General features: G+C 51.4%; 1 protein-coding gene across 1 annotated transcript; it reads right to left on the bottom strand.

Annotated features, from left to right (window-relative positions):
- Window positions 1-949: 949 nt before the first annotated feature.
- LOC131819501 (eukaryotic translation initiation factor 3 subunit C) lies at window positions 950-21056 on the bottom strand. The gene is made up of 21 exons (XM_059154661.1): window positions 20931-21056; window positions 20706-20842; window positions 19044-19109; window positions 18755-18944; window positions 18050-18175; window positions 17794-17848; window positions 17563-17672; window positions 17037-17164; window positions 10689-10848; window positions 10303-10406; window positions 9708-9849; window positions 9394-9519; window positions 8959-9052; window positions 8037-8227; window positions 7619-7843; window positions 3216-3579; window positions 1846-2005; window positions 1673-1738; window positions 1497-1584; window positions 1245-1407; window positions 950-1148 (listed from the first exon to the last, which is right to left on the bottom strand). The coding sequence occupies exons 2-21, from the start codon at window positions 20804-20806 to the stop codon at window positions 1066-1068; spliced, it is 2742 nt and encodes a 913-aa protein (XP_059010644.1). The 5' UTR covers window positions 20807-20842; window positions 20931-21056; the 3' UTR covers window positions 950-1065.
- Window positions 21057-22256: the final 1200 nt, after the last annotated feature.

Raw genomic sequence — 22256 nt, 5'->3', positions numbered from 1 at the left:
GGCCCTCCGGCCTCCAATCCCATTGTCTACAATGCTGCTCCATGACTCTTCTTTGAACTGGATCCATTCGTGTATTTTGTTTCCAGAAGCCCAAGGCATGGAGTTTCCGAGAGGCGGGCGCGTCCTGCAGCCGCGCGCCCTCCGCACGCCCCACAGCAGGCGCGCGGGCCTCACCCTTCGCTCCCGCTCCTTCTCCTCTGCCTACGTCTCTGCTTCTCAAACGCGGTGGAGGACTATTTACAACACGTTACAAATCAGAATACGCTAGCAGGGGCGCCTGGGTGGCTCAGGGGGTTAAAGCCGCTGCCTTCGGCTCGGGTCATGATCCCAGGGTCCTGGGATCGAGCCCCGCATCGGGCTCTCTGTTCCTGGCCCCCGTCTCGCTGCCTACTTGTGATCTGTCTGTCCAATAAATAAAATCTTTAAAAAGAAAGAAAGAAAGAAACAAAGAAGTACGCTCGCACATTTCCATGTCACAGGGACGGTGCGGTTCTCAGCGTGACTCCTCACTGCACCGCCGGTCTCATCAGGTCCAGGCTAACGGCAGACCACACCGGTCCAGGGACCGCACTCCCACAGGCTGACACGGACTCTCCCTTTGCCCCGCCTGGAGAACCGCCCGCCCCCGCAAGGACCACCTACCGCCACTGCCGCCATTACGTGTTCCTGAGATTTACCCTCCAGTCACACCCCGTCTACACAGCCGCTGCCCATTCCTCCACGTCTATGCAGTTCACTTCGATGCACGCACTGCCGTCCAAGCCCTGGCAGAACTTCTCACGTGCTACTACAATTTTCTGTCCCAGGCAGAGAGCCGCAGGCTCGCTCAAGTCCCCTCCGCATCCTGCGCCCTGGGCCTACCACGTGGTGGAAGCTCAGAAACAGAATCCGCAAACGCCTGTGTCCCACCCACCCCTGTGGCGCCATGCAGAGGAGCACGCACGGACGGTAACGACTCTAAGAACTTTAATAACTCGGGGCGCGGGCTATGACCGAGAGGCCGGAAGCACAGGAGCGAGGCCATCAGTAGGCCGTCTGAGGCCATCAGTAGGCCGTCTGAGGCCATCAGTAGGCCGTCTGAGACTGCTGCTGGCGGTAGCCGCCCCGGCGCATGTAGCCCTCGTTCTTGCGGTAGCCGTCCTTCTGGTCTGCAGGGGAGAGGGGAGGGAGGAGGCCGTGAGTGACCGCAGAGAGGCGGGAAGGGGGCCGGGACCTTGGGAGAACAGAGGGACAGAACCACGGACCTCGGAAGTAGCCTCCGTAGGTGCCCTGCTTGTGGTCGAACACCCGCTCATTATTCTCCACCAGGCTGCCCAGCTTCTCCGCCAGCTGCAGGGCCAGGTTCTGCTGGGCGGTGGGCTCAGTGCGGTGCATCACCACCGTCTGCGTCGGCTGGTCCAGGGAGGCCTGGTGGAAGCGAGGCAGGACGGCCATGACAGATCGGCACTCCCAATTCCCCACGACTGCACCTGCCCGTCTTCCGCCCTGGCCCTTACCATCAACTCCTCGTTAATGATCATCTTGCTGATGATGGAGTGCACAGTGGGCAGGTCCAGTTCAAACATGTCAGACAGAGTCTCCATGCTGGGGAGAAGGCAGGCAGAGAGCGGGGAGCAGTCAGGAGCCGGGACCACAAGGCTGGGGCCCGTCGGCCGCCTCAGGGCCCTCCTACCTGATGGAGTCATAGACGCTGCTGTAGGTGAAGAGGTAGGTCCGCAGTGACTCCTCCTGAATCTTCCTGTGGGGCAGGAGAGGGTAAAGGGGTAAATCCTCAGGGAAGGAGACCTTTTCCTCCCCGCCCCCCACGGCCCCCCACGGCCCCCCACGGCGCTCCTCTCTGCTCACCGAACCAGCATGGCTCGGACTTTGTCAGCTTCGGGGAAAAGGTCCCACACTTTGCCGTTCATCTTCTCGTTGATGATGAAGCTGTGGCAGGTCTTCCAGTCGCCCATCTTCATAGCCTTGGAGGCAGCAACCACGTGTTCCCTCATGGACTCAGGAGGGCCTGAAAGGTTGGGAATACGGCAGGGCCCGGGGTGAGCGCGGGACCGTAGCTCCCGCCTCAGGCACCACTCAAGGAGGAACAAGGGACAGGAGAGCAACCAACCGGACTGGGACTCTCCAGCTCTCCAGTAAATAGCCCTGTGACGGTATAAATCACTTACTATCAAAACACACTTATTTAGACTAAATCCGTCTCTGGCATGCTTCAGGGGATTGGTGAGCCCCTTGAAAACAACAGCAATTATTGTGTCTATCCTCAGAGGTTCATTTCCCTAGACCTAAAAAATTCTTCTTTCCTTCTTGTTTTTAAAGTAGGCTCCACATCCATGGTGCCTAACATGGGGCTGAAGTCAGGACTCTGATATCGAGACCTGAGCTAAGATCAAGAGTTGGGACACATTTAACCAACCGAGACACCCAGGCACCCCAACCTAAAAAAATTTTCTCGTATCTCAGCTGGAACTGTATCTACCAAACTTCATTCCTTCTCATACCCCCGCTTCATGACTTAACCACAGCTGTGTATCACTGCTTCAATTTGTTTTTCTTTAAAAACACAACACAGGAAAAGAAAACATGGCAAGCAAGAGTAACTGGAGTTCAGATAGACAACGAAAAGTGCAAAAAACTTTACAAATGGAATGGACGGCAGGCGTCAAGAAACATGAACACGGCAGGTCCCAGCACAGGGAGCAAGCTCCAAGGTGTAACAGATCAGCCCCGGAGAGTAACGTATGACTGAGGGTCAGCGTGAGGAAGAGAACACAACCCTTCCGATCAGCTTCTACTCTGTCACTTTAAAAAGAGTCAAGGTTAGAGGCTCAAAGACTATTTCCCTACAAAACCAAAAGTAGCAGAGACCCGAACCCGAAACTGCCCTTTGATCCCTGGCAGTCATAAAGAGGCAGGGACTGCAGTGAGACAGAGACTTTCTCAATTTTCCAATTAGCATAAAACAAAGCCTCTGGGCACCTGGGTAGCTCCGTTGGTTAAATGCCTGCCTTTGGCTCAGATCGTGGTCCCAGGATGCTGGGATCGGGCGCCGCATAGGGCTCCAGGCTCAGCAGGGAATCTGCCCCCCACCTCCTTCCCCCTCTGCTTGTGCACATATGTTCTCTCTCAAATAAATAAATAAAATCTTAAAAGAAAATGAAGACAAGGCACCGAGGGGCGAGTGAGTAAGTCCGTGGCGCTGCAGGGCCCACACTCACCCAGCAGGGGCTGTCGCTCGCCCACCCGCAGCTGGTGATGGAACTGCTTGCTGATCATGCGGCGGCGGGCGTCGCTCTCGTGCGCGGCCATGTACGGGATCTCCAGGAGCATGGCGGACACCAGGTAGACACACTCCAGCAGCTCCAGGTTGATGTGCAGGTGGAAGGGCACCTGCCGGCGCCGCTCCACCTTCTCCTGCTCCTGGTTGCGCTCCTGCAGGCTGCGCAGCAGCAGCCCCTGGCCCAGCAGCTCCTTGGCCCGGCCGCTCGACTGGATGTCCAGCAGGGCGTTGTGCGCGTCCTTGGTCAGGCCTTGGCGGAAAGCACAGATGCCCAGCTGCACCATGGTGCGGTTGTACAGGATCTGCAAACGAGGGGCAAGGGGCTCAGAGGGGGCCGCCACAAGGCCAGCCGCCCACCCGGTCTGCAGATGTGCGCCGAGCACCCCCGGGCTCCCGAGCGCTAGGCTGGGGCTGGGACAGAGAGCAAAACTGACAAGTCCTCGTCCTCCCACGGAGCTGACGTGCTAGGGGTAAGGGGCGGAGGACAAAATGACCCCAGTATGCAGAAGGGGACTCACGCCAAGGAGAAAAAGAAAACAGAGGAGCGAGCTGAGAAGGGAGCTGTGTGGTGGTGGCAGGAACTCAATTTTATACCGGGTAACTAGGGGAGGCCTCATTCTCAGGGGAGTGAGTTTAAATAAACACCTGACAGAAAAAAAGGGACCAAGTCATGCAGGTATCTGGAAGAAGAGTATTCTAGAAAAAAGGAAAAGTCAATGCAAAAAGGCTCCTGTGGAAAACCGTGCCAGGCGCACTCAAGGGACCAGGAGAGCCATCCGGCTGCAAGTGTGAAGGTGTGAGCATGAACCGGACAGGCAAGCACGCGGCCCCGTAAGCCACGGGGATGCTTCTAGGATGGGAGCCCATGGGAAGGTTTTGAGAAAGTAAGTATCATCTGAGTTAACAGCGTTAAGCCTGGCTGCTGCATTAGGAACAGCCTGAAGGAAGAGAGAAGCAGAGACCGGAAGAGGACGGTGGCTCTGACCAGAGGGCAGCAGCGGAGCCGGGAAGCGGTTAGGTGCGGACTCCGAGCACAGGTGGCGCGGGCGGGGATCAGACGACGGACGTCGGAGAAAAACAAGAAATGGAGTTTGACTGAGGTTTCTGGCCGAGGCAACTGAAAATATGGACCTGCCACTCATGAAGACAGGGGAAGATTTTAAGTAGTATAAATGGGGGGGTGGATAAAGTCTTTATTGATGACAATAAAAGTATACAGGTCAGTACCAGTCCTGAACCCAGAGACAAAGAGCCTGAAAAAAACATTAGCACACAAAATCCGGCTGTATCGAACAGAGATAACAGATCATGATCAAACAGGCCATATCTCTGGAATGAAAAGCAGATACAAAAATCCAAAATCATGGTTACTCACCATCTGAACACAATAAAGGAGAAAAAACTGCATCATTTCAGTTGATGCAGAAAAAGCTCTAAGTAAAATTCAACATCTATTTTAGGACAAAAATTCTCCGTTAACTAGGATCAGAAGAGAACTTCATCAATCTGAGAAAGTGCATCTACGAAAGTACTGCAGCTAACCTTATACTCCAGGGTAAAATGCTGACCACTTCCCTAAGACTGGGGACAAGGCAAGATGCCTGCTCTCGCTACCTCTCTGAAGCACTACATACTGGAGATCTGAGTGATGGCAAAGTGGCAAGAAGGAAAGAAAAACAGAAGGGCGCTTGGGTGGCTCAGTCGTTAAGCCTCTGCCTCTGGCTCAGGTCATGATCTCAGGGTCCCGGGATCAAGCCCTGCACGGGGCTCAGCGGGGAGCCTGCTTCTCCCTATCCGGCCCCTCTCTCCCGCCTGTGCGCACGCGCTCTCTCTCTCAAATAAATGAATAAAAACTTAAAAAAAACTTTTTTTAAAAAAGGGAAGTCATAAAGACTAGTATAGTAATAACACTGTCTGTATGCAAATGACATGGTAATTTCAGCAGAGAAGCTAAACTGATCAAGTGAATTTAGCAAAACAGATGCATTCAAGGCCAAAATACAAAATTGAAATCTATTTTTATATATCAGTAATTAACAACTGAAAATGAGATAAAAAAACAGTAACATTTACAATAGCAGTGGAAGTCATAATATTCAGGAATAATTTATTTTTTTCTTTTTTTTGTAGAGAAACAGAGAGAGAAAGTGGGGGTGGAAGAAGGGGACAGTAGAAGAGGGAGAGAGAATTTTTTATTTTATTTTTATTTTATTTATTTATTTAATTTTATTTTTTTAAAGATTTTATTTATTGATTTGACAGAGAGATAGATCACAAATAGGCAGAGAGGCAGGCAGAGAGAGAGATGAGGAGAAGCAGGCTCCCTGCTGAGCAGAGAGCCCGATGCGGGACTCGATCCCAGGCCCCTGGGATCATGACCTGAGCCGAAGGCAGAGACTTAACCCACCCAGCCACCCAGGCGCCCCTATTTTATTTTTTTAAAGATTTTATTTATTGATTTGACAGAGAAAAGAAGAGAGATCACAAGTAGGCAGAGAGGCAGGCAGAGAGAGAGGGGGAAGCAGGTTCCCCGCTGAACAGAGAGCCCAATACAGGGCTCGATCCCAGGTCCCCAAGATCATGACCGAGCCGAAGGCAGAGGCTTAACCCACTGAGCCACCCAGGCGGAGAGAGAATCTTAAGCAGGCTTCACACCCAGCGCGAAGCCCAGTGCAGGGCTCGATCTCATGACCCTGAGATCATGACTGGAGCCAAAATCAAGAGTCGGTGCTTAACTGACAAGACAACCTCTGAGGAATAATTTCTGAAAAAATGTTAATACCTGAACAATGAAAACCACAGAATACTGCAGAGAGAAATTCAAAATGAAATAAGGTGTAAGACTGGAAGACTGGATTGTTATTAAGACGTTAATCCTCTCAAAACTGATTTACAGAGTCCACAGAATTCCAGTAGGCATTTTTGTAGAGAATGACAAGAAAATTCTAAAATTTATGTGAGAATTCTTAGAAAAAAACCAGGTGGAAGGACTCCTACTACCTGACTTCAAGACTCACAGTCAGTCATCAAGCCAGTGTGGGACTGGCACAAAGACACAGAGATGAATGAAAGGAACAGAACAGAACAAAAATACACTTACAATTATGAGGCCATCTGGTTTTTTTCATGTGGTTTTCCACAAAGGCACCAAAACAATCGATGGGAAAAGAACGTCTTTGACCCTGACTTCATACCACGTACCAAAACCATAGATCTAAACGTGAAAGCTAAAGCCTTTAAGAACTTTCAAAAAAATAACAAAAGGTTAAGAAAAAAAAAAAAAAGTATCTTCATGAATTATTGAAGTTTCTTTAGCTAAGACCCCAAAAATAATAAGCATGAAAGAAAAAACTGTTATATTAGACTATACCACCAGACATGGTGTTAAAAATGAATAGGCAGAACACACACAGGAAAAAAATATTTGAAAAACATTTGTCTGACAAACGTCAGATTATAATAAAAAGTGGTCAGTTTCAGGGGTTATCAGGGACTAGGAACCAACACCACAGGAGACACCATTCAACAACCAACGTGGCTTCAATTAGAAAGATCGACAGCGCCAGGTATCAACAAAGAGTAAACACGCACACGGTCCGGGAGGAGTGTAAAGTGATGTAACCATTTTGGGGTTTCTTATGAAACCGGACGCACACCTACACTTTGATCCTACTCTTAACCATTCACCCAGAGAAAACGCACAGCTGGTATGACAGCCCCACACTGGAAGGAGACCAGGAGCCTCAAGAGGAAGAGAGATCAGGAACTTGAGATAAATCCATGCACAGGACCAAGACGGGACAAATTCGAATGCCATCGCGTGGGTGCCCCTCAGATTTGCAGGTTAACATGTACTATTCGACACACCAAGACTGTTTCATTGTTCCAAACGCATTTACAGCACCTGCCTATTGGCGCGGCTGCAACGCTCCGATGTGACAACGTCGCCCCCGCACTGCCACAACAGCCAGCGGTCCCACAGTCCTGTCCCAACACACCGCACTGCACCTAGGCCCGTGCTTTCCTTAGTTTAACAACTTGTTAAGATTTCTCTCACCTTCTAAAGAGCGAGCTCTCTTGTGTTCCTCAACTAGACACACAGTAGGGATCATAAACATGAGCCAAACCCTAACCTCCACCCAGAGGCCTCCAGGGGCGTCAGAACAGGCCCCCACATGCGAGCGGGCAGGAGGATCAGAGATGTCGGGCATCTGGGTTCCGCTCACTTCTCCACCAGCCAGACAGGTAGCTAACCTGGTTGAGCCAGTATGCCCCCAGGACAGGGGCCCGGCCCGGTCTTCCCTTGGCCACCAGGGCCAGAGCGGCCCATCCCCATGCTACCTGCACCGGCGGGTCGGCGTGCTGGATGTTGTCCTGCAGGTGGCTCATGAGCATGAGGTCCCGGGCCTGGTACCAGCGCGAGTGCAGGGCGTGGTGGTAGATGTGGCAGAGGATGGCGCACGTGCGGATGCGGTCCGTGCGGTCCTTGGCGTAGATGTACTTGCACAGCCTCTCCATCAGCACGGCAGAGTCCTCACCCTCGTTCTCCGCCTGGTCTTGCTCAGACTGGGGGGCGGGGCAGGGGGCCGCTGGGAGACTCGGCAGAGACTGCGGCTCAGGCTTCAGCTCTGTCCGGCCTGGCTCCCGGCCCTCCCCGCGCCCCTCCCCGCTCTGCCTCCGAGCATTCCCAGGAGTCAGATCCGCTGTTACATGGGCACGGACACCTCCCTCTCCTCTGGGACCGGTCCACAAGACTCACCTTTGAGGAGCCCTCAGGGGGGGTGAGCTGCCGCTGGTGAGCTTTGTAATCAAACTTGTAGTAGGTGTGCAGGATGCGCCTCAAGTAGACGCGACAGATCTCCTCGGTGGTGCCCTTCTCCTCCAGGTAGCGCTGCACCCGCTCGATGATGGCGCACACCTGCGCCTCGTCCTTCAGGTGCTCCACGTACTCTGGCAGGGAGAGCCCCCCCGGCTCAGCGGGCACCTGGCTGCCCCCATCAAGCCAGCTACCTCCATGCACCTTCAGTACCCACCAGCCGTGTCCTCACCGTGCCCTGAAGACACCATCCCTTCCCCGGACACCCACTTTCTGTTCCTGTCCGGTGAGATCTGCTACCTCCCCCTCCTCATTCAGATCTTACTTCAAAGGGCCCCACCTTAAGATGCTTCCTTCGAGCACTGTCCACAGCGGCCATCCCATCTCTAACACAGGTCCCTATTCAAATTCCTAACGCACGCTTCACATTATCTGTTAATTGCCTCGTTTTATCTGCTTGCTTAACTGTCTCTCTCCAGAACCAAAATATAAGCTCCAGCCTCTGGCTGCCTTGTCCATCACTCTACCCTGATGGCATGTGCGGGCATTCATACCCCCAACCCAAGTGCCTCTGATCCAAGCCAAACAAGCAAAGTGGACTCAGGCCAAACCCCAACAATTCTCAAAGTATAGTCCACAAACAGCAACATCACCAGGGAACGTGTAAGAAATGCCAAATTTAGGGGACCCCCACCCCCGCCCCACTGAATCAGAAGCTATGGGAATGGGGCCTAGCATCTTCCCAGGCCCTTCATGTGAATGCTGGGGCAAGGCAAGGGCTGGCCCCTAGACACTGTCAGCGAAACCCTGAGTTTCATTCCCTGCACCTTCCCTCTCACCGATGCCCACGCTTGCCCAAGCTTACCTTGGGAGTGAGGATCAGTATTTTGCATTATTTTGGTAAATTCTTCATCCATTCGTTCCACGAGGGTTAGGATACAGCCACGGACACGCAGTGGCTGAACAAGAAGGCAAGGAGGAGCAAATAAATTAACCCAGAATCAGTGCCAGACTGCGACCCTTCTGTTTCCACTAAGCCTTCATCAGCAGACAACGTACACCTCCAATTAGCCTCCAATTTCTCTCTTTTTTTTAAAGGTTTTATTTGTTCATTTGAGAGAGACAGACATAAGCAGAGGGAGAGGCGGAGGGAGAAGCAGACCCTGCTGAGCTGGGAACCCAATGTAGGCCTCGATCCCAGGACCCGGAGATCATGACCCGAGCTTCATGAAGGCAGATGCTTAACCATCTGAGCTACCCAGGTACTACCCCCCGACCCCTCGCCAATTTAGGTCTTTACCTGGTCAACATTGTGCAGGTTCTCACTCTCCTCCAGAATGTTCTCTCCAACGAAGATGTTGGGGTTTGCAAACAGGATGTCCATCAGCTCATTGATGCAGTCCAGGCACTTCTGCCACATCTCAGGCTGTCAAGAGAGCAGATGGCAGTCAGAGGCGTGAAGGTGGCAAAAGCATAGACTCTTCACCAGGAATCCATGGGGCCTTCAACTACCAAGACTGCTTCCACAGCCCTTGAGTTTTAAGGCACCAGGCCGGACCCCCCCCCCCTCCCCCACTAGCTCAGCTCCGGGACGCTCCTCTTCATCGGCCTCACCTTCATGTACGTGGCCAGGTTTGGGTTGTAGTCATAGAGAGAGGCGATGATATTGAACTTGATCTTGACTATAACACCCTCTCCCAGGTTGTTTTCAGACGCGATCTGTACCAGCAGCTGCAGCAGTTCAATCTGGGCTGCCCTGGGGGGGAACAGAAAGGTGCGAGGCATCAGAGACAAATCAAAAAACCTCATCCTGTCACAGAGCGTGCCCTCTTTAGACAAGCAAGGGCAGCGGTCATTCCCACTACCCCACTATCCTCACCACCTGCCTACCTGCTTCTCCTTTATAAATTCCAAACAGAAGCATCAATAATGCTAACAACCTGCTATCCCCTCCAGTTACCAAATAATTAAAGAAAGTGAGTATTCCCATTCTGCATATGGGAAAGTAATCCCCAAAGTTTAAGTGACTGGTTTAAGATCAAAGGGAGAGTACAGAGCCGACTGGTATGTTCCAAGGACACCACTCCTTCAATGGCAACCACACACAGATCTTCCCAGACAGTGCTATTTCCCCATCAACCTCCATGCACGTCTTAGAGAAAAAGAGCATTCAGCCCGCGACCCCACAGTCCCGGCCCGCGAATCTCACCGATCCGTCCCCTTCTTGCCTCGCGCCTGCAAGATCTCATTCAGCTTCTTGATGACGACAGCGTGTGTGATCTCGGTTCCCTTGGCAAACATTTTTGGCTTCTCCTGGGTAACACATGTCCTATCATGTCAAGCTGACCCATTCTCGCCTTCACTCTTCTCCCAAACCAACCAGGGGGGCCCCGTGTGCTCCTCCAATGGTTTCCCAATTCATTTTAATCCTGCACTGGGCTCCGCACTCAACACGGAGTCCGCTTGATTCTCTCCTGTGCCCCTCCCCACTCAAGCGCATGCGCATGCCCTCTCAAAGAAATCCTTTAAAAAAAAAAAAGGCAACCGCGAAAACGCACGGAACCCCCGGAATCCCCGGAACCCTGCCGCCTGTACCTTAGCGAGCGGCGCGCCGCCGCGGACCCTTTCCCACTCCCCGCCTTCGTTGTCCTCCTCCTCCTCCTCCAGGCGCTTGGATTTCCTATCGTGCTTCTTCTTGGCTTTGTCCTCCCGCTTCTTCTCAGCCGCCTTCTTGTCCTCTTCTGTGGCGGGAGCCCTGCCAGCAGGGAGAAGATGAAAGGCCAGCCCACTCTACCTCGGAGGCTGCTGCTTCTCACGAACTTCTCTTTTTCTCTCCATCAAGCCCTGGGTTCAAGTTATAGTCGATGAGAGTGAACGCAAGTGAACCGCAACCACAGCCAAAGCAAGGACGACCAAGCACGTGGGGCCGGCCGAGAGCCAACCAAGGCCTGGGACCACATCATGCTAAGAAAACCTTCCTGGTCTAATAAGGTAGAGGGGCCAGCCCGGTCGGTGTGGCCAGCCCGCCCTGTCGCCCCACAGCTGACTTCCCAGGTCTCCCGGAGGAAACTGTATCCATGAGACAGTGTTGTTCTTTAAGATTAGTTGCTCTACCTAATCTTCTCACTAGCCAACAACTAACCAGTTTGCAATTAGCGTAAAAATATTTGCTGTTCCCAGACTGAATGCTCCCCACTGATGAGAATTAAACTAAATTCTGAATTTAAAAAACAACTGTTCAAGACAACAGAATTCCCCCAAAAAAGCAAAAAAGACCACTGGCTATCCCAAAACGGTCTCAGGCCTCTTGGTGTCTGAAACCATCTCCACATTTTAATACTATGTAAGGAAATATAAGCCCAACAACAGAAACAAATCATCTCAATCTTTCATAGATACCGATGAACAAATCTTTCCAAACTTAACAAATACTCAAATTATATTTCTCTTCAACTGCCACTTAAATATCTACAAACACCTTTCATTTTAACTGCTTAAAAGATCTGACTGTTTTTGGGGCGCCTGGGTGGCTCAGTGGGTTAAGCCGCTGCCTTCGGCTCAGGTCATGATCTCAGGGTCCTGGGATCGAGCCCCGCATCGGGCTCTCTGCTCAGCAGGGAGCCTGTTTCCTCCTCTCTCTCTGCCTGCCTCTCTGCCTACTTGTGATCTCTCTCTGTCAAATAAATAAATAAAGTCTTAAAAAAATAAATAAATAAATAAACAATTAAAAAAAAAAAAAAAAGATCTGACTGTTTTAGTAGTAATTTAGAAACCTGCCGAAGGGACCCCTTTCGTGCCTGCTAACGGACGCCAGCATGTGGGAGCTGTAGGCTTCTCCCTGTACCACAGCAGCGCGCTCTGTTTAATGACAAAAGCTCCCTTAGAGGTAAAATCCTTTGCAAACACACAAACTATGTTCATTAAACTGAAAACTCTTGGTCATATCAAAAAACATGATGGTATTTTATGGGACGCCTGGGTGGCTCAGTAGGTTAATCCACTGCCTTCAGCTCAGGTCATGATCCCAGAGTCCTGGGATCAAGTCTCACATCGGGCTCCTTGCTCAGTGGGGAGCCTGCTTCTCTCTCTGACTCTGCCTGCCACTCTGCCTGTTTGTGCTCTCTCTCTGACAAATAAATAAATAAAATCTTAAAAAAAAAAAAAACTAACCCAAAAACATAATGCTACTTTAAAATCAATGTTGCTTAAATTTCAAAAGAACTTTCCAGGCCTAAAATTTTACTCCTAGCCCTAAGCATATTAGGATTAACACTTCAAAAACACAATGAACTCTCAACCTATGAAATCCCCCCCACTTTTTTTTATAAAGATTTCATTTTTAAGTAATCTCTACACCCAACATGGGGCTCGAACTCATAACCCCGAGATCAAGAGTTGCATGCTCCATCCACTGAGACAACCAGGGGCCCCTCTCACCCTATGAAATTCTAGTTGGAAGACAAATTGGCTTGACCTCTCTGCTATGAAACATTATACCTTTGTATATTCACATCTTGTTAGGAATTAGAGAACTAATGTTTATGCTCTCTCGGTTATAAATCCAACTGACGCAAGCTACTTCACCAACGGGGTATCACCAAATACGCTTCTTTTTAAATACGAAGCCAGGAGTCAAAAGGTATTAAGAGACACCAACATAAGTCAGCCCTAAAACTACGCTGGAAGGGATCATTCCACACCCTCTTAACAACAACTACTGAACTAGAGTCCCTATGCGCTCTTGCTTAGGATCCTAACAGTCCGGACATCCAGTCCCACCAGATTCATTCTGAGGCGCGCTCTCTCTCTCTCTCTCTCTCACACACACACACGCACACACCCACACCCCTTCGCCTTCAGAAGCCAGTGACTCTTAGAAGTGGGCAGCATGACTGTGAAATCCCACAGTCATGCTACTGGGGGTATATGACTGCCTCCAACACGCCTTCAAATCAAGGTTCATAACCAAGACAACAGACTTACATTTAAAAATTATGTGTCTTCCTTCTCTTTCGCTCCTTTTGCAGTAATCTTTTTTGCCTTTTTTTCTCCACTGTTGACATTATCGGCAGTTAAATATTACCGAAGTTTCAAAAGAACCTTGCTCACTGTATCAACAGTTAAATATCATCTCAGTCTCAAAAAAATCATGACAGTTCGCTGGTGAAGGGCATCGAGAGCACATAACTGCCGGGTGACCCTTGAGCTGACCCCGGCTAACGGGAGACCCCTCACCTTCTCCCCACCATTCCCACTCTGGGGGCCGGTTCAAGAACACAGCCCTGTGAGTAACGTGTTAAGACCAGACTTCTGGACTGTATATGTGACGCTACCCCATTAAGAGCTCTGTATAAACTTGTATGATTCCTGTGGTGGGTGCAGAGATGGACTAGCCTTGGCACCTTCCAAGACAAGTCTCGCCTGTTAGCTCCCTTGCTTACAGAACCTGCCGCTGAACCTGCCGCTGCCCACGTGGAGACATCTGCCTCTTTCTTTGGTCTCTCCCTGCCCTCCACGTACAGCCGCCGGCTTCAGATTTCACCCTCAGAACACCCAAGGTGGTGACCCAACACTCACATTCGATGAAGAGAATAACATGGTCATTTATCAGAAGGGATCCAAGACACTAGATTTCATCAGATTGTAGTTAAGACTTCCTACCCCAGGGACACCTGGGTGGCTCAGTGGGTTAAGCCTCTGCCTTCAGCTCAGGTCATGATCTCAGGGTCCTGGGATCGAGCCCCGCATCGGGCTCTCTGCTCAGCAGGGAGCCTGCCTCCCCCTCTCTCTCTGCCTGCCTCTCTGCCTACTTGTGATCTCTGTCAAATAAATAAATAAAATCTTAAGAAAAACAGACTTCCTACCCCAACGACAGGAAACACTGGAAACATTAATGTCCAATCAGAGGTGATGTGATTTACCTCTACTGTCCGTATAGCAAGTTGAATCAACATTTTAGCCCCAAACTCACATTAACTTCCTTAGCTAAAAACTAGTTAACCCTAAATAAAAACTGTAATAAAGCCAGCCAAGACAATAATGAAGATGTACAATGAAGAACATCTGACTGTATTTGGATACCTTGGAAAAGTATGTCAATTAAGAAAAAAGCTACTTGAGGGGCTCCTGGGTGGCTCAGTTGGTTAAGCAACTGCCTTTGGCTCCGGTCATGATCCTGGAATCCTGGGATCAAGCTTGGCAGGGAGTTAAGCTTCTCCCTCTCCCTTTGCCACTCCCCCAGGCTTGGGTGCTAAAGAAAAAAGCCACTTGAAAAAAGGAAAAAAATCCATTTCATTTAAAAGTTAACTGATTCTCTAAGGCATTCCCATAGACAGGCATATCCTGATTCAAAAACTAAATAGAACATAGACTAAATGTTTCTGATAGTATCTGTGATTGGCCTTCTATTTTCTGCCAAACCTACTACCTAATGTCCAGGTGCCTTAATGTTGCTAGAAAGCCTTACTGTACACCAAAAAGAGACAGAAGCTCTTGGTTTAAACTCATTCCTTTAGGTGCTTGTTTTAACCAAAAAACGAAAGCTGAGAAAATCTGATGAGGAAAAGGGTAGAGACTGATTTACTATGGAGATGCTGAAAAAGGATCCTGGCAGACATTATGGAAACAGACGGTCATGCTTCTAGAAAACCCATTAACAACTAACACCAACCCTGGTTGGCTTAGATAGCTAATGAGAAAAAAAACGTGCAATCAAAATTCACTGTTCCCATACCATCTGTGATTTCTCTCTCCTTGTTCTTTTTCCTTTTATATAAATCTTGCTTTCATCTTGGCTGGAAATCAACCTTAAAAACTGGTCTTGTGACTCATGTAAAAAATAGTGTCTCTGAATTATTCGTTGACATAAACTCAAACGCAATGTCAAAGACCTTTGAGGATCCCAAGGTTAACCCAACTTCTGTCAACTGAAATTCTAACTCAACCTAATTTTACATTTTTTTGATTAGGTATACAAAATAAAATTTCACAGGCTAAAAATATAAATCAAGGGTAATCTCTAAAAGGATAAAATATAACTACCAAACCTGTGGAGGGAACCACAATGAGTAAGAGAAGAAAAAAGTATACAATCTAGAAATGGTTTAAAAAGTAGAAAAAAGTAATTTGAGAAGCAGGGCAGGGCGCTGTGGGGGGGCAGGGAAGGAAAAAATGGAACAAGATGGGATCGGGAGGGGGACACACCATGAGACTTAATCTCACAAAACAAACTGAGGGTTGGGGAGGGAGAGGGTGGCTCACTGGGGAGGGTCTGTGCTACGGTGGGGCCTGCCTGCCGATTCACAGACCTGTACCCCTGGGGCAAATAATACATTATATGTTAGTTTTTTTAAAAAAAGGAGAAAACAGCGAGTGACAAAAAAAGAAAATAAAAGATAGGATTAACCTTAATTACTCTGAGTGAAAAAAGCCAAATCCCTCCCAATCAAGTAACTGTGTGGTTGCATTTACATGAAACTCTAGAAAAAGCAAACTTACCTAGAGATAGAAAGCGAATCCTGGTTACGCAGAGAAAGGGAGGGGGTGGACTGCCAGAAAGACCACGGCAGGGTTCTGGAGGTCTGTGACCTTCAGCCTCCCCCCACCAGTAGGCGGGAAGCAAGGCCTGGAGACCGAGCTGATCGCCAACGGGCAAGGACTCACTCACTCCTGCCTGTGTAGTAAAACTCCACACACATCCCTGAACGATGGAGTTTGGCAAGCTTCCCAGCTGGTGGAAACACACGGAGGTGCGGGGAGTGTGGGTACCCGGAAAGGGAATGGAAGCTCTGGGCCTGTTCCCCCACACGCTGTCCTGCGCATCTCTCCCGCTTGGCTGTTCCTGAGTTGAACCCTTCACAAGTAAAGAACTTTCCCGAGTTCTATGGGTTGCTCTAGTGAACTACTGAAACTGAGGAGGGGGTTGTGGAAACTCTGAAACTAGAGCTGGTTGGTCAGAAGTACAGGAGCCGAACTTGGGACCTGCCACTGGCTTCTGAGGTGGCGGCAGTCTCGTAGGACTAAGCCCTTAACCTGTGGTTAACTCTGGGTTGTCGCAGAACTGAACTGCCTGTTGAACGCCACGCTGCTGTCCGCAGAGTTGCAGAACCGGTGGGTGTGAGGAAAAACCCCACACATGTGGCATCAGAGGCGTTATAAACACACATACGTCAGATACATCTGCTTCCTGGGCTTTACCAGTCAAGTGAAGCACAAAATAAAAAAGGCTTTTCAACAAAATGCCTTTGCCTAGTCCTTTCTAGGGCCAGGGAACTCACGACCTTCTGAAGCAACGGAACCTCAACTTCTGAAAGCAGGACCGCAACCCCCACAACAGCAACAGCTCCCATAAGCAGCGGCACCGTTATCAATGGATTTGATACTGGACCGCTGTGGGGCACACAGGGGCAGGCCTCACCCGACTCCAAAGGAAGACACGGAAGACCCTGATGAGGGTGAAGTAACTCAGCAAAGCTGTCCGGCTACTGAAGGACTAAGGGCTGGAACCAGAGTGAGACTCCTGCCCCACTCCCAGAGTGTTCCCGGAAAGCTGAGAAGAGCAGCCACACCGCCGGCCGGTCCTGGGCTGAGCTGCTGCCCTACATACCACTCTCAGCTCTCCCTGCAGCCAGGGGCAGGTAACCCTGACTCCAGACGAGAAAAAGGAAGACGAGAAGGAAAGCAGACTGTCCGACACCGTGCGCAGCTAGCTAGTGCCAGAAAGACACTTATTTACACCACATGTATGGTGAGTCCTCTCACGGTTAAAGACATCGGGACCCTCAAATTCCATCCTCAGGACACACTAGTTTTGTGACCACCGCCACCCCACATACTTGCCCAAGACCCCTCTGTCGGCCCAGACAACCCAAAAACACTGCAAGGAAGAAGCCATCACCCTCCAGTGGCTTCCCACTGTGGCCCAAGGCACCACTGATTTCTTACTTTTTCAGGAATCGTGAGGCCAGCACGGTCTGCTTCCCTTCTTCCTCCTCTGAGTCAGAATCAGAAGACGTGGAACCTGTGTCCCAGTCCTCGTCGTCTTCTGAATCTTCTGAATCCTCATCATCATCCTTAGAGAAGGAAGAGAGAGAATCAGCAGGAAAAAGATGGGGAGACTGACTAGTCTCCCTGCTGACCCAAGTTGCAGGGATTTTCAGGAGCAAAACAAGAGCATATCCATGAAGCAGCACGTGATGAGCTGGAGTGGACCACCAACCCCAGAGAGAAGTGAGGACTTGCTCTAGGCACAGAGAGCTCCTGGGGGGCAGACCCTGGCCCTGAATCCAGTGCTCCAGGTTCCGGGTTGCTCCATGCTCTAACCCAAGACGAAGCCTGGTCTCAAACCAGACTTCATTAAACCGCGCCCCCCCAAGCCTAGGACTCTATGAGTCAGTGGTCTTCTCTCCAGGAACCTGAGAATGGTCCGTGGCAGGCAAATCACCCTTGGTAGTCCCGCCCTGGCTCTGACCTCCATCTTTTTGAGGAATTTGCGACTCTCTCCAGAAGGAGCTTCTGATTTCTTCTTCAGGAAAGCCGCAGCGCGGACTCCGCCCTCATCCTCACCCTCATCCGACGAGCCTGGGGCGGGACGCACAGAGAAGAGTCAGAGTGGTGAGGAGCGAGGCGGAGGGCGACCAAGCAGGCCAAGAGAATCACTGTGCACTAGAGACCCTGCTCAGGGAGGGCCCCCACCCCTCACCTTCTGAGTCCTCCTCATTCTTCTCGGCGTCTTCGTCTGCAGACTGCTCAGGGTTCTTAATCAAGGGAGACGTGAGAATCATTAACGACGCCTGCCAAACACCGCTCCTTCCACACCGTCCTCCCCCTCCACCCTGATTCCTCCTCCAGGCACGCCTTCCATTTGCAAATGGCCTTCTGTCGTGCTGGGGGTGGGAGGGTTAGTGGGGGTGGTCACTGACCCTCCAGTCCAGAAAGTCTGCCTCTGGCATCCCCACCTGCTTGTAATTTGTGATGTGGGACTCAAAGTCTCGGTTGTATTTTCGGATCTTCTGGCGCAGGGTGCTCAGGGCCTTGGCATTGTTCTTGTTCATCTTCTTCTTCCCTTCCTTGTCTTCCCACAGCTGAAGGACAGCAGACGAAGAAAGAACCGGGAATGTGAGGCGTCAGGCCTCGCCACAGCCACGAGTCCTGCTACCTGTATACCGTCTGTACTCTCCAACTGTATTTAACTAGTTTTTAAAAGCGTCTTTGTGGGGCACCTAGGCAGCTCAGTGGGTTAAAGCCTCAGCCTTTGGCTTGGTTCGTGGTCTTGGGGTCCTGGGATCGAGCCCCGCATCAGGCTTTCTGCTCAGCAGGGAGCCTGCTTCCCTTCCTCTCTCTCTGCCTGCCTCTCTCCTTACCTGTGATCTCTGTCTGTCAAATAAGTAAATAAAAATCTTAAAAAAAAAAAAAAAAGATCCTTTGTGTATCGTGACCAAAAGAAAAAAAAAAAACAACACCACAAGTAAGATTATGAAAAGAAGTATGATTACAATTCTTGGCCAAAAAATGTCCCTCTCTTTGCTTCACCCCTCTTTTTCTCAGGCCCCAGGAAGTACCGTATGTACAGCAAGAGGAGACTGGACCCCCAAAAGTGGGTTAGGAGCAGGACCCAGGTCCACAATCCCCTCCGGATCCTCCCTCATCCACAGAAATCACACCTCATTAAGATAGTCCTCCAGATCAGCCAGAATGCGGATATAGAACCGGGGGACACCTTCCTTGTCCACAATGCTCTTGGCCTTCCCATATGCTTTTCCCAGGAGCTCAAACTCTTCCAGGCATTTTGTGACATCCCGAATCTTCATGGCATTACGGATGGTCCGGATGAGGTTGGTCAGCTCCTCAAACCTGGGTTGGGAGCCCAAAACCACATCGGACATGCCCACCAACACCAGAAAACCCCCACTGCTACAGATTCCCCACCGTCTGGCCTCCCCATGGCCTCACCTCTTGTCCTTGGCACTTCGGACAACTCTCTTGGTATCTTCTTCATCCTCACTCAGCAACAAGGGCCTATTTGAAAAAACAGAGACCATGAACTGCTCTTCCTTGCTCTAGTCTTTTCAAGTGGTCTCTAGTTCTCTTCTCAGATGGGGCAGAGAGACTGGAATTCCTCAGGCCATCCTACTTGATGCTCAGCCTCGATGCTTCCTCTTCAAAACCTCGTCATACACAACTCAATCATCTACGCCTACATCACGTGTGCCCTTTTACCAAACACTGTTGCACATACAAAGATGACCATCTCCACCGCCACAAAAATAAAAGCAGGTATTTACTTACTAGGTCAGAAAACTAATTACATGAAAACACGAGTACTAAGTACTAAAAGAAGTCCAGAAAAAAGGGTACTTCAGCTAGAATGGAAAAGGCTTTAAGAAGGTGGTACTTGAATTCGATCATAGAAACCAATGTTTCCCAGAGTGTGTGAGAAGCCAAGGGTCAAGAGAAAGTCCTAATGGCTTTAGAACTTCTATTATTGGCATTTTTCTTTAAAAAGGAGAGACTAGGGGCAGTTGGGTGGCTCAGTGGGTCAAGCCTCTGCTTTTGGCTCAGGTAATGATCTCGGGGTCCTGGGATGGAGCCCCGCATCGGGCTCTGCTTAGCACGGAGCCTGCTCCCCCCCCCCCCCCCCCCCCCCGCCTACCTCTGTGTACTCGGGATCTCTGTCTGTCAAATAAATAAACAAAATCTTTAAAAAGAAAGAAAGAAAGAAGACAGACAACATTAAGATAGCAACATATCTGCATTCATTTCATTGTATTCATTTTCCAATTATTTTCTATTTTAGAAAAAGCGATGTTGGTTTTCTGATTGGGGCAACACTGTAAAGTTCTATTTGGGTGAGCCCATGTGGTATTCATCCGTATGATTAAGCAGCGGCATGGGATACAGAAAAGGCGCAAATAGCAAGAAGTTCCTGAAACACGCACTGTTTCCGAGGGTCAAAAGCATTTCAGTTTACAGAGATAGGAGAGGGTGGTTATTCGTTGTTTGTTGTGTTGTGTTTTAAAGGCTCTGTCTGAGCAGAGAGCGCGATGCGGGGCTGCATCCCAGGAGCCTGGGATCACGACGGAGCGGAAGGCGGAGGCTCGACCCACCGAGCCCCCCAGGCGCCCCCGGGCTGTTTACTGACAGACGGAGCTCGCGCACAAGCAGGGGAGCAGAGGATTAGCCGAGCTCTGCAGGGACCGGGGGCCCCACGCGGAGCTGGACCCCAGCACCCTGGGTCATGCCTCGAGCCGAAGGCAGCCGCTGAACCCACGGAGCCCCCCGGGCGCCCCCGAGGGCGGGTATTGAGGCGAGGATCGAAGAGAAGATGGTGCGGACGCCGCCGAGAGGACCAGGCGGCCGCGCTTCAGAGCCGCGTCCAGCCGAGCCCGGTACCGAGTGAGCGCTTCGGCGCCCGCGGACGCGCAGGCCGACGGGCAGCGGACCCGCAGCCCCGCCCGCGCGACGCCTCGTCCGCCCCCGCGCCCGCGCCCGCCGCCCACGGTCCCTCCGACTGTCCGCGCCCTCGGAGCGCGGTCCCGCCGCCGCCGCCGCCGCCGCCCCCCGGGCCCCGCGCGGCCCCCCGAGCCCGCGACCCGCGCACCCCCGAAGGCTCACTGTTTGCCGTAGTTGCCCCCGACGGGCTTGGTCACGAGCTCCTCCCCGGACAGAGACGACTCGGACTCGCTGTCGGAGCCGGTGGTGAAGAACCGCGACATGGCGACGGCGCTGAGGGGCGGCGCGCGCGGCCGGACCTGCGGGAGAGCCGGCGTCACGACAAGAAGGCGCCGAGGTCGCCCCTTCCCGACCGCCCCCGCCCATCGCCCCCACAAGCACCCCGACCTGCGTCCGCTCCTCCAAGGACCAGGCCCCAGAAGCACGCCCCGCCGGAGCTCGCGAGTCACCCCGCGCGGCCGGAACGCCGGAAACGCCGGAAGGGGGGGAGGCAGGCCCTTGCGTCACTTCCGGGAGACGCTGACGAACGACGTCCGCGACGGCACTTCCCGTGGTCTCCGCCCCTCGCGGGGGCGGGGACAGGGCCGGTGGGCGGGGCCGAGCCTGGAGAGCCTCGGCGCCGGCGGTCGGCGTCTCCACGCGGCCGCGCCCGCGACCTGCGGGAGCAGAGGGTCAGGGCGAGGAGTCGGCTTCGCTCAGAAACGCCCGCGTAACGCTGATGAGCGGCTAGGGTTTGGAGCTAGGCTCAGAGCGAACTTCAGATCCGACTTGGGGTTCAGATGCTGCCTCCGCCGCTTGCTGTGAATTTGGGCACATTTCGTGACCCCGCTGTGCTGCGCCCTCCCCGACGACAAGATGAACACACTAGCACCTACGTCAGCGGGTGTCAGAATTAAATGACTCCGCAGACGCGGAGCATTTAGGGCAGTGCCGGGTGCAAAATAAACGTGCAATGCACGGCTAGCTGGTATCCACTCTTTGTGCCCCAAATGCTGGTGTACCAGCCCTGCACCGCGAGCCTGCAGGAATGCATCCATGTATACACTGAATACTCCCCTGGGTGAGACAGAGTGGTCCCTGACTTCACAAGGAGCTCTAGTCTGTTGCAGTGGCATAAATTAATCAGATAAACAGATAATTTCGGAAAGTAACGGGTTAGCCAGGAAGATTAATTTGAATAAGGGCAGAGCCGCTGAAGAGGGGACATTTGAGTTGAGATCCAAATGACAGAAAGATGACATGCAGATGGTCTTCTAGGCAAAGAGCATTCCCAACCCTTCTTCTGGGGAAGGGAAACAGCGAGTGTAAAGCTCTGAGGGAGGAATGAACCCGGCCACGTTCTGGGAATTAGGAGAATGACTGTGTGTCATCAGTGGAGTGAGCAGGCATTAATAATACTAGAATTAAGAATAATAGAAGCAGATAATATTAGACCATGCAGGTCCTCATAGGCCTGTGGATTTAAATCCAGGCGGGTTGAAGATGAGAAACCATCAGCGGGGGTTTTAATGGCACAGAGATGGTTTTACCTTTTTAAGGGTGGTTCTAGTCGTTCGGTATTTGCTGCATGTCTGGGCCTGGGTTTACATGGGAGGCACAGTGTTCCCCTGAAAGAAAAGTAGGCTTTAGCAGACGGAAGGGAAAGAAGGAAGCGACTTTGGGTAGAGAAAACAGCGTGGAAATCCTGGAGATGGGGAAGATCAAGGCACAGTC

The sequence above is a fragment of the Mustela lutreola genome, chromosome 17 (assembly GCF_030435805.1).
Source record: "Mustela lutreola isolate mMusLut2 chromosome 17, mMusLut2.pri, whole genome shotgun sequence".
In the NCBI taxonomy this organism is placed as follows: Eukaryota; Metazoa; Chordata; class Mammalia; order Carnivora; family Mustelidae; genus Mustela; species Mustela lutreola.
This window is presented reverse-complemented; position numbering and strand designations above follow the sequence as displayed.

What these genes read in the sequence shown, in the direction of transcription:
- LOC131819501 (XM_059154661.1), bottom strand. Translation starts at nt 20,806, where the DNA reads ATGTCGCGGTTCTTCACCACCGGCTCCGACAGCGAGTCCGAGTCGTCT. An exon ending in TGGAGGACTATCTTAATGAG is followed by an intron (nt 18,176 to 18,754) that starts GTGTGATTTCTG and finishes GCTGTCCTTCAG; the next exon opens with CTGTGGGAAGACAAGGAAGG. An exon ending in TCATTAACGAGGAGTTGATG is followed by an intron (nt 1,408 to 1,496) that starts GTAAGGGCCAGG and finishes CGCTTCCACCAG; the next exon opens with GCCTCCCTGGACCAGCCGAC.